General features: G+C 42.3%; 1 protein-coding gene across 5 annotated transcripts in view; it reads right to left on the bottom strand.

The window, feature by feature from the left end:
• Nucleotides 1-12328, bottom strand: part of F8 (coagulation factor VIII) — a 128234-nt gene extending 115906 nt beyond the window's left edge. For all 5 annotated transcript variants that reach the window (XM_029929514.1, XM_029929515.1, XM_029929516.1 and 2 more), the window contains exon 1: nucleotides 12026-12328. In XM_029929514.1, the coding sequence (XP_029785374.1) occupies nucleotides 12026-12171 (146 nt within the window). In that variant the 5' untranslated portion in view covers nucleotides 12172-12328. The remainder of the gene's footprint in view (nucleotides 1-12025) is intronic.
• Between the last annotated feature and the right edge of the window lie 1102 nt (nucleotides 12329-13430).

A 13430-nucleotide genomic window follows, 5' to 3' on the forward strand; every position in this document is an offset into this window, starting at 1 on the left:
CCTCCCGGTCCCCCCCCCCCCCCCGTCCCCCCCCCGGGAGGCGGCCGCAGCTCGCCCCACTCCAGGGTTTCGGGACGCCCGACACCGCCGGGCTGGGGAGCAGCTGTGGCCACTCTAGGCCCTGACACAGGACTTTGTGCGCTGGCTGAGGGCCAGGGGCCAGTGCACGGAGATAAGGAGGCTTTCCCAGAAAAGGGCGCCGATTTCGGGAGGAAGGAAGGAAGGTCTGCGCGGACCAGTGGGCACAAACAGGCTGCATGAGCAGCTGGTCAGAGACCCATGTCATTCACTCCTGCTCCACTGGTCCCTCTACTTCAAATCACACCTGTCACCATGTGAGGGCTCCCTGGTGACCAGTTGCTAGCTAGCGGAGGAAGAAACCTCAGCTTTGTTTACAGATGGCTCAGCTTGTATGCAGATACAAGCCAATGTTATTGGCTGTGAACTTTGTGTAGAAAGAGAATTGGCCTGAGATTCAAACATATACAGACAAATGGACAGTAGCAAATGGTCTGGCTGTCTAGCCGGGGGCCTAAAAGTGACAGGACTGGAAATACCAGGGAGAAGGATATTTGGGGTAAAGACATATTAATGAGTGGTCACAAAACAGAAAGATCTTCATGCCATATATTAATGCCACCATAGAGCTTCTACCCTGGAAGAAACAGAACTGGCAATTAACATCAGCCAGCCTCTGCCTGGGCTGCCACAGTGCTGACAAAGTGTGAGGTCTGTGGCTATGGGGGCAAGGAGAGGATTTATGCATGGATCCCAAAGCATAGGTTCCCACTAAGGCTAATCTACCTGCTGCCCCTGAAAGTCCAACCTGCCAGCAGCAGAAACCATGCTGGGTGCCCAGCACTGCACTGTCCGGCATGGAGACCAGCCAGCGCATCAGTGGCAAGTTGACTGCACTGGATGCCTTCCATCGTAGAAGGGCCAGCACTTCATTGTAATAGAGACATGTAGGTTTTTAGTGTTTCCTGCCGGCAAGGCCTCAGCCAGCCCTGCTATGTGACTCCTACAAAGGGTTCAATTCACTGATGTGGGATCCCTTATAACATCATGTCTGACCGGGGAACCCACTGTACAACAAAGTAGGTGCTGGTGTGGGCCCCTGACCATGACATCTGTTGGCATTATCACGTTCTGCCCCACCCAGGAGCTGCCAGACAGAGAGAGCAGTGAAGTAATTTCTTAACTCACAGCTAAAACTCCAACTTGGGGCCAGGGCCCTGTGAAGATAGAGGGCCAACTTCCAAGAGGCTGTACATGCACTGATCCAAAGATGGTTCTGTATTCCTGGGCTTAGGAACCAAAGAAGGGCAGCAAAAGCAGCTCAGCTTACTATAGCCCCACTGTGACCCTCCTGGCGAATCTCTGCCACCCCTCTCTACAGCTCTGAGCTCAGCAGGTTAGAAGGTCCCCACAGCAGAAACGCAAAAGTCTCAATGAGTTAGTTAGAAATTAGTGGGCCACCTGGGGCTACTCAGACCAAAGGGGCAAGAGGCCAGAAGAAGAGCCCCTGGGGCATGATTACAGGGCGGGGAGAGGGAGAGCAGGTGTCACACGGGCGGGCAGAAATGCGCCCCACCCAAGGGCGGCCACCCTGCCTGGGAAGCAAGGTGCCGGCCCCTGAGACCTGGAGAAGCTGCCCCTACCTCCCTCCCCCCCCCCCCCCCGCAATGTAAGTGAGGACATGGCAGGTGAGCAGGTGAGGAAGGTGATGAAGACAGGAACAGCCTGGGGTAACACCCCGCACCAGCGGGACCAGAAATCCCCTTTCCCAAAGCCACACGCAGGCCCTTCCCAGGGTAGGCCACGCCCCCTTCCCGGGGCAAACTACGCCTCGTTCCCAGCTCAGACCACGCCCCTTCCCAGGACAGGCCACGCCCCCTTCCTGGGAGCCGCTCGGCCACTCCCAGGGTAGCCAGTGCTTCATGATGGATCAGGATGAGACAGAAAAGTCTAGCCACATTGGCCCAACTTGGGACAACTCGGAACGGTGGCTCCTGCTCCAGAGCTCCCGGTAGGGTCAACCTGACCGCAGTCCAGCTTCTCCTCGTGCCCACCCGTTTCTTTTCTGTCCTTCCCTTCCCTTCCTCTCCCCAGGATTGGTCCTACGTATGTGCACGCTAAATAAACGTCCTGCACGTTAATCTGTCTCACAGTCAGCTTCCAGGGAACCCAACCCCATCAAATATGATACTAATTCATATTTAAATGTGCTCTAATTTCATCTATCTCTCAAAATTTTCCTGGCATTCGGCTTGGCATAGACCTACATGGCTTTTAGTCATGTAATAACATTATCTGGTATCCATATCATCAAGTGCACTCCTCTCTTCATACATTTGTCTCATCTCCTGGCCACTTTGACACTTATGTCCTTCCACAGTCATCAATCAACTCGTCCGTAATTTGTCACCTTCTCCCTTTTTCCATTTCATCTCCTTGGTCCTGCAGAATCTATTCCACCCAGTTTCTCCCAAGCTTCCACTGGTTTCTAACTAAACTCAGACCCATTTCAAGAGAAAGGTATTTTGACATCCACTAACAGAGTGCTTCCACTTTAATATTTCTGACTAAAATGAAAATTTAAGACACAGAAAATGTTTACTAGAGCTACAGCTTGGAAGAGCAGAGGGGAACAGGATCGAGAGCACACAGACAACACTTTTTTCTCCTTCTAAGGAAAGAGGCAAAAGCAGAGGCTAAAGAAATAAGTTTGTGGGACAGAGAAACAGGAGGCCTAGACCCTAGTCCAATGGAACATGGTCCACAGCAGGGACATTATTCAAAGGGCCATACCAGGTATCCCATCCAGGTATGTGACTCAGTTCTGAGATGAGCGCGTAAAGAACCATGAATAACTCTCCAGGCTAAGAACCTTCTAGCAGAGTGAACAGTTTCCTCTGAGGCGGAAACACGTGATGCATGTGCCTGTCTCAGTTTCAGGGTAATCTGCACAGTAAGTGACAAAATGTTCCAGGGTTCATGGATTTTACTCCTTCCTAATTTCTGTGGGATTTTGTTTGTGCATTTCCCTTGGGATTTCATATGTAAATCTTGCCAAATGTATTTGGCAACAATGTCTTTCACATGAATTGTTCTTTCACATTTTATCTAAAACTAATCAGAAAACCTATTATATTCCCTGACCTTTGCTTAGAAGTTGAGCAGCTGCAGGAACAGATAATATAAAACTGAATTTCCCCAGATGTTTATTTCAACATTTGGCAAAGCCTGTCAGGATGTGTCTAGAGTCAGTTTATCCTGTTAATCAGTATCAAAATAATCTAGACTATAAAATAGTATCATCAAAATAAAAAGTCTATTCACTTTTTCCTGGTAAAAATACAAGAAAAGAAGGCTAGATGACAAGTACATCGTTTTCTCCATTTCTCCAACTTTACATTATTATTCACATGCCTTAGACTGCACACTGGATGAAAGATATAATACAAAGTGCAATGTATTGGGGCGCCTGGGTGGCTCAGTTACTTAAACCTCTGGTTCTTGATTTCAGCTCAGGTCATGATCTCATGGTTTGTGGGTTTGAGCCCAGAGTCAGGCTCTGCACTGACAACATGGAGCCTGCTTGGGATTGTGTCTCTTTGCCCCTACCCCCACTTGCACTCCCTCAAAATAAATAAATAAACCTTAAAAAAAAAACAAAGTACAATGTATTAAGTACAAATTTTTAAATAATTTTTAACATGACAAACATTAATGGATAAGTAGCTAATTGTTCAGTTAGATATTAGGCTACTGACCATCTGGGCCTCTACTTTAGGGACATTAACACTTCACAACTGCAAGCTAGATAGACTATAGAAGGTACTTGAATCCATTCCTCACACCACACACAAAAATTAACTCAGGGTATTAGAGGTCTAAATGTCAGAGCTAATATTATAAAACTCTTGGGAGCAAATATAGATATAATTCAGTATGACCTCCCATTTGGCAATAGTTTCTTAGATATGACATCAAAAGCACAAACAACCAAACGAAGAAAAAAATAGATGAATTGAACTTCATCAAAATGAAAAACTTTGTGCTGGGAGAAAATATTCAAAACCGGTATACCTAAAAATCTATCCAGAATACATACAGAATCCTTAAAACTCAAAAATAACAAGATAATCCAAATTTAAAATAGGCCAGGGGCTCCACAGTGGGTTAAGCGTCCGACTCCTGATTTGGGCTCAGGTCACGATCTCATGGGGGTGAGATTGAGCCCAGCATCAGGCTGTGTGCTGACCATGGAGCCTGCCTGGGATTCTCTCAATCTCTGTCTGTCTGTCTGTCTCTCTCCCCCTCTCTACAGCTCACACACACACACACACACACACACTCTCTCTCTCTCTCTGTCTCTCTCTCTGTCTCTCTCTCTCTCCTCTCTCTCTCTCTAAAATAAAATAAAATATGCCAAAGATCTGAACAGACATTTCATCAAAGAAAATATAGGAACAGCCCATCACACATGCAAAGATGCTCAGAATCTTTAGTTGTCAGAGCAGTGCAACATCAAGTGTCATCCAGGATGGGGTGAAACTGGCACTGTCATGTGTTGTTGGTGGGAACAGAAAAGGTACAACCAATCTCCAAAATCTGTTGGCAGTTTCTTATCCTTAAACATGCGTTTACCATATGATCTAGCAATTTCATTCCTGAATATTTAATCAAGATAAATGAGAACAGATGTCCACACAAAAGCTTGTACAGGAATGCTAATAGTGGGTTTATTTATTCGCTCCCAAATTGGAAACAGTCCGAAGGTCCATGTGGCAGTGAATGGATATACAAATCGTGATATATTCCCATAACAATGGAGCCATAAGCAGCAATACAACGACTAAAACTACTTCATGCAACAATCTGAATGAATATACAAATTATGATTGTAAAGATAAAAAGTCAGACACTGAAGAGTGCATAGTACACAATTCTAATGATATAAAAAGCATTAAAAAGTCAAAAATGAATCCAGAAAGTAGCTTGTGGGCAAGGGCGAGATCAGGGTGGGGAGACCCACTGAAAAGTTGCAGGATTGATATAAATGTTCTATATGTTGATTGAGGTGGAGATTATGTAACTTGTATGCATTTCTCAAAACTTATCAAACAGCACATTTAAAATCTGTGTATTTCATTGTATGTAAATTATACCTGTGGTGGGCAAAATTTTGCTTCCCTTAACCTTTGGTTTTTGGTGTTATGCCCGTGAATATGTTACATGGCCAAAGAAACATTGCGGATAGAAATAGGTTGCTAATCAGCTGATCCTGACAGGGGGAGATTATCTTGAAATATCTGGGTGAATCTGATGTAATCACTAAAATTCGTAAACGTGGAATAGGAAGGCAGAAAAGGTCAGAGCGATGTGGTGGAAGTGGAAGTCAGCCACATTTAAAGCAGGAGAGAGACGTGATGTACTCGTGCGAGCTTGAAGACGAGGGCCCTACATGGAACTTCAGAGAAGAACTGAATTGCAAATGAGTCTGGAAGTGGATTCTCCTCCAGTCACAAGGGCGGCCTTGTCCACAACTTCATTTTGGTCTTGTGAAAGATGTGCTGTGTACACATACACACACACACACACACACACACACACACACACACACACACTGGAGTACTACTCAGCAATCAAGAAGAATGAAATTTTGCCATTTGCAACTATGTGGATGGAACTAGAGGGTATTCTGCTAAGTGAAATTAGTCAGAGAAAGACAAATATCTTTATGACTTCACTCATATGAGAAATTTAAGAGACAAAACAGATGAACATAAGGGAAGGGAAGCAAAAATAATATAAACACAGGGAGAGGAACCAAACATAAGAGACTCTTGAACGAGGAGAACAAACAGAGGGTTACTGGAGGGGGGATGGGCTAAATGGGTGAGGGGCCTTAAGGAATCTACTCCTGAAAACATTGTTGCACTACATGCCAACTAACTTGGATGTAATTAATTAGAAGTTTTTTGGTCTTGTGTGACCCTGAGCAGAGTGCCCAGTAGAGCCCTCTGACTTCTGACCAGCGAAATCTATGAGGTGGTAAGTGGGGGGCCTTGTGAGCTGTGACCTCTGAGGTAACTTGTTATACAGCAACAAGAAACTATTATGCTATTCAAAGTTGATTCACAAGCAGGGAAAAACTGTGATTAAAAATCATGCTCCTAAATGAAGTTGGTTCTTTCAAAAAATTAATAAACGTGATAAACCTCTAGCCAGACTTATCAAAAAAAGGGACCTAAATAAATAAAATCACAAAGGACATGTATTCTATACAGAAAACCCTGAAAGACTCCACCAAATCACTGCTAGCACTGACATACAAGTTCAGTAAAATCGCAGGGTACAAAAATCAACATACAGGAATGTGTTGCATTTTTACACACCAATAATGAAGCAGCAGAAAGAGAAATGAAGGAATCAATCCCATTTACAACGGCATCAAAAATAATAAGATACCTAGAAATAAACCTAACCTGGACCACTTTCTTACACCATACACAAAAATAAATTCAAAATACATGGAAGATCTCCAGGTGAGACAGGAAACCTTCACAATCCTAGAGAACACAGGGAGTAACCTCTTTGACATCGGCCACAGAAACTTCTTACTAGATACCTCTCCAGAGGCAAGGGAAACAAAGCAAAAATAAACTACTGGGACTATGTCAAGATAAAAAGCTTCTGTATAGCGAAGGAAATAATCAACAAAGCTCAAAGGCAGTCTATGGAACGGAATAGGATATTTGCAAATGACATATCTGATAAAGTGTTAGTATCCAAAATATATAAGGAACTTATCAAACTCAACACCCCAAAAAGGAATCATCCATTTAAAACATGGGCAGAGGACATGAATAGGCATTTATCCAAAGAAGACACCCAGATGACCAACAGACACATGAAAAGATGCTCAACATCACTCATCATCAGGGAAATGCAAATGAAAACGACAATGGGATCTCCCCTCACACCTGCCAGGACCGCTAACATGTACAACTCAGGCAACAACAGGTGCTGGCAAGGACGTGGAGAAAGGGGAAGCCTCTTGCACTGCTGGTGGGAATGCAGACTTGTGCCTCCACTGTGGGAAGCGGTATGGAGGTTCCTCAAAAAGTTACAAATGGAACTACCCTACGACCCAGCAATTGCCCTGCAGGTATTCATGCAAGGGATACAAACATACTAATTCGAAGGGGTGCATACACCCCATTGTTTATAGCAACGTTACCAACAATAGCCAAACTATAGAAAGAGCCCAACTGTCCAGTGACTGAGGACGGGTTAAAGAAAATGTGGTGTATATACACAGTGGAATATTACTGGGCCACAGAAAAGAATGAAATCTTGCCATGTGCAATGACACGGATGGAGCTAGATAGAGAGTATAATGCAAAGAGAAAGACAAATACCATACAATTTCGCTCATATGTGGAATTTAAGAAACAAAACAAATGAGCAAAGGGAAAAAGAAAAACCAAGGAACGGACTCTTAATTATAGAGAACAGACAGATGGTTAGCAGAGGGGAGGTAGGGGGTGAAATAGGCGATGGGTACTAACGAGGGCACTTGTGATGAGCACTGGGTGTTGTAAGAGTGTTGAATCACTCTATGGTACACCTGAAACTAATACTATGCTGTATGTTGACGAACTGGAACTTAAATAGAAACTTAAAAAAAAAAAGAAAGAAAAAGAAGAAAATCATATTCCTAAATGAAATCAAGGAGGATACTGCAAGCTACCAGAACAATGAAAACTTTGTAACATAACCTGTGGGGTATGGGAAACTTGTTCTCAGAGAAAAACACATAGCTTTAAATGGCTTCACTACTAAAAACAAAGGATGAAAAGTAGTAATATTATTTTTCCTAAGATATTAGAAAAAATACAGCAGAATAAGCCAAAAGAAACTAAGAGATTGTTCATAAAGATAAAATCTAAAAATCAATCAAATGTTTAAGAATAACTGGGAAGAACAAAGAAACTTAGTAGCTCATCTTTGAAAAGACCATCACCAACAACAAAATAGACAAATCCCTTGCAGAGCTGCTTATGGAGAAAAGATAAACAGCAGAGACCTAGGAATTTAAGGAAAAGAAGGGGCCCATAAATATAGAGAAGGCGGAGTTATATGCAGTACAGTGGCAACCGAATTGAAAAGATAAAGGAAGTGATTACCTGGAGAGAGATAAAATTATTTTAAAAACTTTTCTTACATTTATTTATTTTAGAGAGACAGAGCACAAGTGGGGGAGGGGCAGAGAACGAAGGAGACGCAGAATCCGAGGCAGGCTCCAGGCTCCGAGCTGTCAGCACAGAGCCCCATGTGGGGCTCTAGCTCACAAATGGTGAGATCATGCCCTGAGCCGAAGCCGGACGCTTAATCGACTGAGCCACCCAGGCGCCCCAGATATAAAATTATTAAACCTGACTACAAACAAAGTTGAAACTTGATTTGACTAATTATGACTGAAGAGCCTGAAGAGATGATTAAAGATACTGAAAATGTCCAATGGACTCATAAATGAGTCTTATCTAACTTTTCAACAATAGATAATTCTAATTTTGGTAAAAGAAAAAGATGGAGCACTCAACAATTCATCTGACAAAGCCAATACAATTTTAATAACAAAACCTAACAATAGCAAACAGTAGAGCCACAGATCAGCACCACAGAATGAAGGCATGCAGGGTTGCCTGTGCAGCGCCCCGCCGTCAGCTGAGCTACCCGTAATCAAGTCACAGCAACATCAGCTTGTAGTCCAAGAATGTAAGGGTATTCGATGTCAGAAAATCTGTGCAAGTGATCCATTTATCAATCAATCCATTAGAAAATAAAATTTAGGTGATGCTACATGCTGAAGTCATTTCTAATACAAATTTTATGGCAAACTGGAATTAGAAGTAACACAGACCATTTATCCAAAACCAACAGCAAATGTCATTCTGAACAGCAAAACATTAAGACTATTTCAAGTAAATTCATGGAGTAGTGCTTTAATTACTAATATTAAATATTTTATTGTATTTTCTAATAAATTCAAGAAGATTTAAAAAAAGAATTGGCTATAAACATTGGAATAGAGTTATAACCTGCCTCATTTTGCTCATTTAAGATTCAATACTCTAGTGTAAAATTACTAGAATCAGTAAGAGAATTCTCTAAGGTAGCTAGTTTCAAGGTGCATATAAACAAACAGAAGGTGACTTGTGGTCCCAGGATTACGGCCAAAGGGACATCAGGGTCACCAAGAGTAATTTGGAGGTTGCCAAGGACTTGTTTTAAAGTGTTTTCAAGTCTGACCAAGAACTCTGACATTTGGAAAAAGGAAAAAAAAAAACCAAACCAGATAGCTTTTCTCTATTCTGGTACTAAACATCAAGAAATAGAAATACAAGAGGGGCGCCTGGGGGGCTCAGTCAGTTAAGCGGCCGGCTTTGGCACAGGTCATGATCTCGCGGTTCGTGGGTTTGAGCGCTGACAGCTAGCTCAGAGTCTGGAGCCTGCTTCGGATTCTGTATCGCCCTCTCTCTCTGACCCTCCCCTGCTCCCACTGTCTCTCTCTGTCTCTCAAAAATAAATAAAAAGCATTAAAATAAAAAAATGGAAGAAAACATTTTATTAACAATTACAACACATTTACAAAATGCATAGAGAGACCTGTAATAATCAATTGCTTCTGTTTATTATTTTATATTCTGTTTATTATATTAATAAAATTAATGTAGAAGTTTAATAACATTTCAATTAAAATCACAACAGAACTTGGCGCTTTTTAATTGGAAAAATGTTTAATATTTTTATATGGAGGCATAAAATGCATAATAAATGCTAAGAAAGGTTAAAAAAAACAGCGAGGACTGAGTCCATTTACCAGGTATTAGAAGATTCGGCACTTTATTCTTCCATCGTAAACAAATTGGTATGGTGTTGGCATAACAAGATCAAAGTGAGTTCAATGCATCCAGAAATAGGCATTTTATTATTTGCTAAATAGTGCCACTGCAATAGGCTACTGATCTGGATGGAAATAAAACTAGATAGATCTCTTCTACAGCACATACAAATATAAATATCACGTGAAATGACACCATGAATGTAAAAGGCAAAACAATAAAAATCTTGCAAGAAAATCCGGGAGAATACACATACAAACTTGATGTGCAGAAAACATTTTTAACCAACACTGGCCACTCTGAAGATATGAAAGAAAAGGTAGATACATTTGACTACTATAAATTTTTTTTAATTTTATTAAAAGTTATAAACAAAGTCAGTAGACAATAAGTCTTGGGGGAAATCGCTCTGTGCACTAGTATGTTAATGCAATATAATAAAGGGTTAACAGTTGTGATAATAAAAGGGCTTTTGTAATTAAAAACAATAAAAGAGCACAAAGAAAAATGGGCAAAAATAGAGTAGTCAAATCTCAAAATATAAATGCAAGAGCCAACAGGCACTTGAAAAGATGTTCAACCCAAGAAATAAAAGGAGTGATATAGTATCACTACACCCAGATTGGCAAAAAAAAAAAAAAAAAAAAAAAAAAAAAAAAATATATATATATATATATATATATATATATATATAAAACTTATTGACATGAGAGCTGGGAGAAAGGCACTTGATAGTAGAAATGTATGAAGAGTTCTGGCCTTTCTGGAAGTTAAAACCAAATAGAAAATATCCCCTTCATTCCAGTAATATATTCCTCTTGAGAATGAGTCCCAGAAGAAGAAAAGCACCAGTATGTAACGATATAGGATACAATGACCAAAAAATGGAAATAATACAGAACTTATGCGGTCATTAAAAAGAATGAACTGAAGCTCTGCCAACTGACTTAGACCGACTTGTACGAGGTGTTAATGAGAGAGTGAAGTGTGGGTAATATCCCATTTTTATAAAGTAAACAATGACCAAGAAAACCTTTATTGCATATATATGTGTATGTCCGTGTGCGTGAGTCTATGTTACCATACTAGGGTTATCTGGTTGGGGATGGGCAAGAAGGGGGCTAATGTAGAAGGAGGGTGGGGAGCCAAACAGAAAGGACAAAAAAGACTATAAAGTACATATGACATGGTCACATTTAATATTTACATTGCCATTATAGACGCATTGGGGCTCAATCTGTATAATACACATTTAAAGAAAACAAAACAAAATTTAAAATAAATGATTTTGGCACTCAACTCAATAAGCAATAAATAGATCAGCGAAATGAACCATAAGGAAATTAGGAAGAAGGAATGGATTCATGAGAGTAAAAGCAGAGACTGATAGAACCAAAAGAGGGTTCCTGACAAGACCAATACAACTGGGAAACTTGCCGGAAAGAGGACACACAGAATATAAGAATGAAAAAGGAAAGAAAACTACAGACACAGAACAGTCGAACAACATCCCAAGACTGTTACGGGACTTGATACCAATACATTACAGATGCTTTTTAGGGATGACAGATCGCTTTCTAGGAAAATACATACAACCAAATTTCAAGAAGAGGCAGAAAAATCTGAATAAATCAATGATCATAGATAATCTTGAAAAAATTATTTAATACTAGTCTCCCCAAATGCACTGCGACCCAAAAAGATGCCAAGCTTCTGAACTCATGGCTAAGCCTTAAACCCAAACTGGGCAAAGATATCAAAACCGCAGCACACCCACACAGAAGTGCAGACTGATCTCGTGGCTCTGCTTCTCTGGATGGAAGCTTGGGGGTAGGCTGGGGGAAGTGTTCTCTCTCAGGCTCCTTGCCTCTTTGTTCTCCCTCTAGTCTGCAGTCTGGTTTCCAAAGTGGCAGCATGTGACAAAGAGAAGCAATGGGCAAAACAGAACAACACAGCAACGAGTACTTCGGATCCATGGAAAGGACTAGCAATCGGCATTTGTAATAGCACACATAACAAGCAGCACGGCGATCCTAGACTGCTGTCTGCACCTTCCTCCAACCACTCCTCTCGCAATCCCGACCGGACCCTGAAGAGCATGCCATTACCTTGTGTCCACGGGCGGCTCACTAAGCAGTTCGCTTTGCATGTAGTCCCAGGACAGTTCCACTGCGCCCAGGTGGTATTTTCTGGTGGCGCTAAAGCTGAATGGCAAGAGGCACAGAAAGAAGCAGGTGCAGAGCTCTATTTCCATGGCTCGTATTGCTAGAAAATGTTCAACTGGAGCAACGGAAGATTAATTCTTCTCTAAAATATCTTCAGCTCCCAGGAGAAAAACGGTAAATGTTTGATGATTCAGAGAAAAGTTCCAAAATTTCTTCTGTGAATTTTAGGGAACTTTACCTGCTGGATGTTACAGCAGCACTAGCAGTAAGCAGTAACAGATAAGATTGCTTCCTTTTTGGCAGTGGGAAGCAGCCACAGGAAGAACTGAATAGGAAAAGGGAGGCTGAGCTAAATCTTAACCCGTTCACTTCTGAGAGTACCAGGGACACAAGAATGCGGCTGTAGAACCCTTAAGGAAAGGAAGAGAGGGACCGTCAGGTCACGGTGAAGAGGAGTTTTAATTTGTGTTCATGTTCCTAACCTACTCCAGCCTCCTTCCTTAGTAAGCGGCGGCGGCGGCGGCGGCGGCGGCGGCGGCGGCGGCAGCAGCAGCAAGACAAGTCTGGATGTTGTTGGAAATTCGGGAACTCACTTGCACAAACAAGCATAACCAGTATTCTGATAGTCTCCCTGTTTCTGCCCTCACCCCTCACGCAGCCACCACCAAGTGACTTTTGACTTCTTAAAACTATCAAGCAGGGGCGCCTGCGTGGCTCAGTCGGTTAAGCATCCTACTCTTGATTTCGGCTCAGGCCATGGTCTCAGGGTTCATGAGTTCAAGCCCCATGTGGGGCTCTGTGCTGATAACATGATCTGCATGTCCCTTTCCTTGAGACCTCTTGTGGCCTCTTATGGCCATGGCTACTGGCTTCCTGCTTTTCCTTAAAACACAAGCACACTCTTGCACCTAGATCTTAGCACTTGCTATTTTCTCTACTTAAAACATCTTTACCTCAGATCTCCACACAGTTCCACTTCCATATCTCCTTCAAGTCTTGGCTCAAATCTTGCCTTCTCAAGGAGACTAAATATGGCCCACCACATTTACGGTGTAAGTTCTCTGCCCCCACCGGCACTACTGACGACCCTCCTGGCTTCAGTTTTGTAGAGAGCACTCATAACCACCCAGCATTCATGTATTTGTTTATCTTGCACTGTTGTTACCTGACGCTTCTTGAGTTTGTTTGCACTGAGGTACAGGCTATATCTCCTGACATGAATGAAAATGTAGTGGTGCTGAGCTCCAGCAGAGACCCTACTCAGGTTAACATTTATCTGGGGGAGGGGAGAGGGCCTCAAAGTATAGGAGATAACCAGAAGAAACGTGGCCAGCATTGCTATAAGAAA

The sequence above is a fragment of the Suricata suricatta genome, chromosome X (assembly GCF_006229205.1).
Source record: "Suricata suricatta isolate VVHF042 chromosome X, meerkat_22Aug2017_6uvM2_HiC, whole genome shotgun sequence".
Lineage (NCBI taxonomy): Eukaryota > Metazoa > Chordata > Mammalia > Carnivora > Herpestidae > Suricata > Suricata suricatta.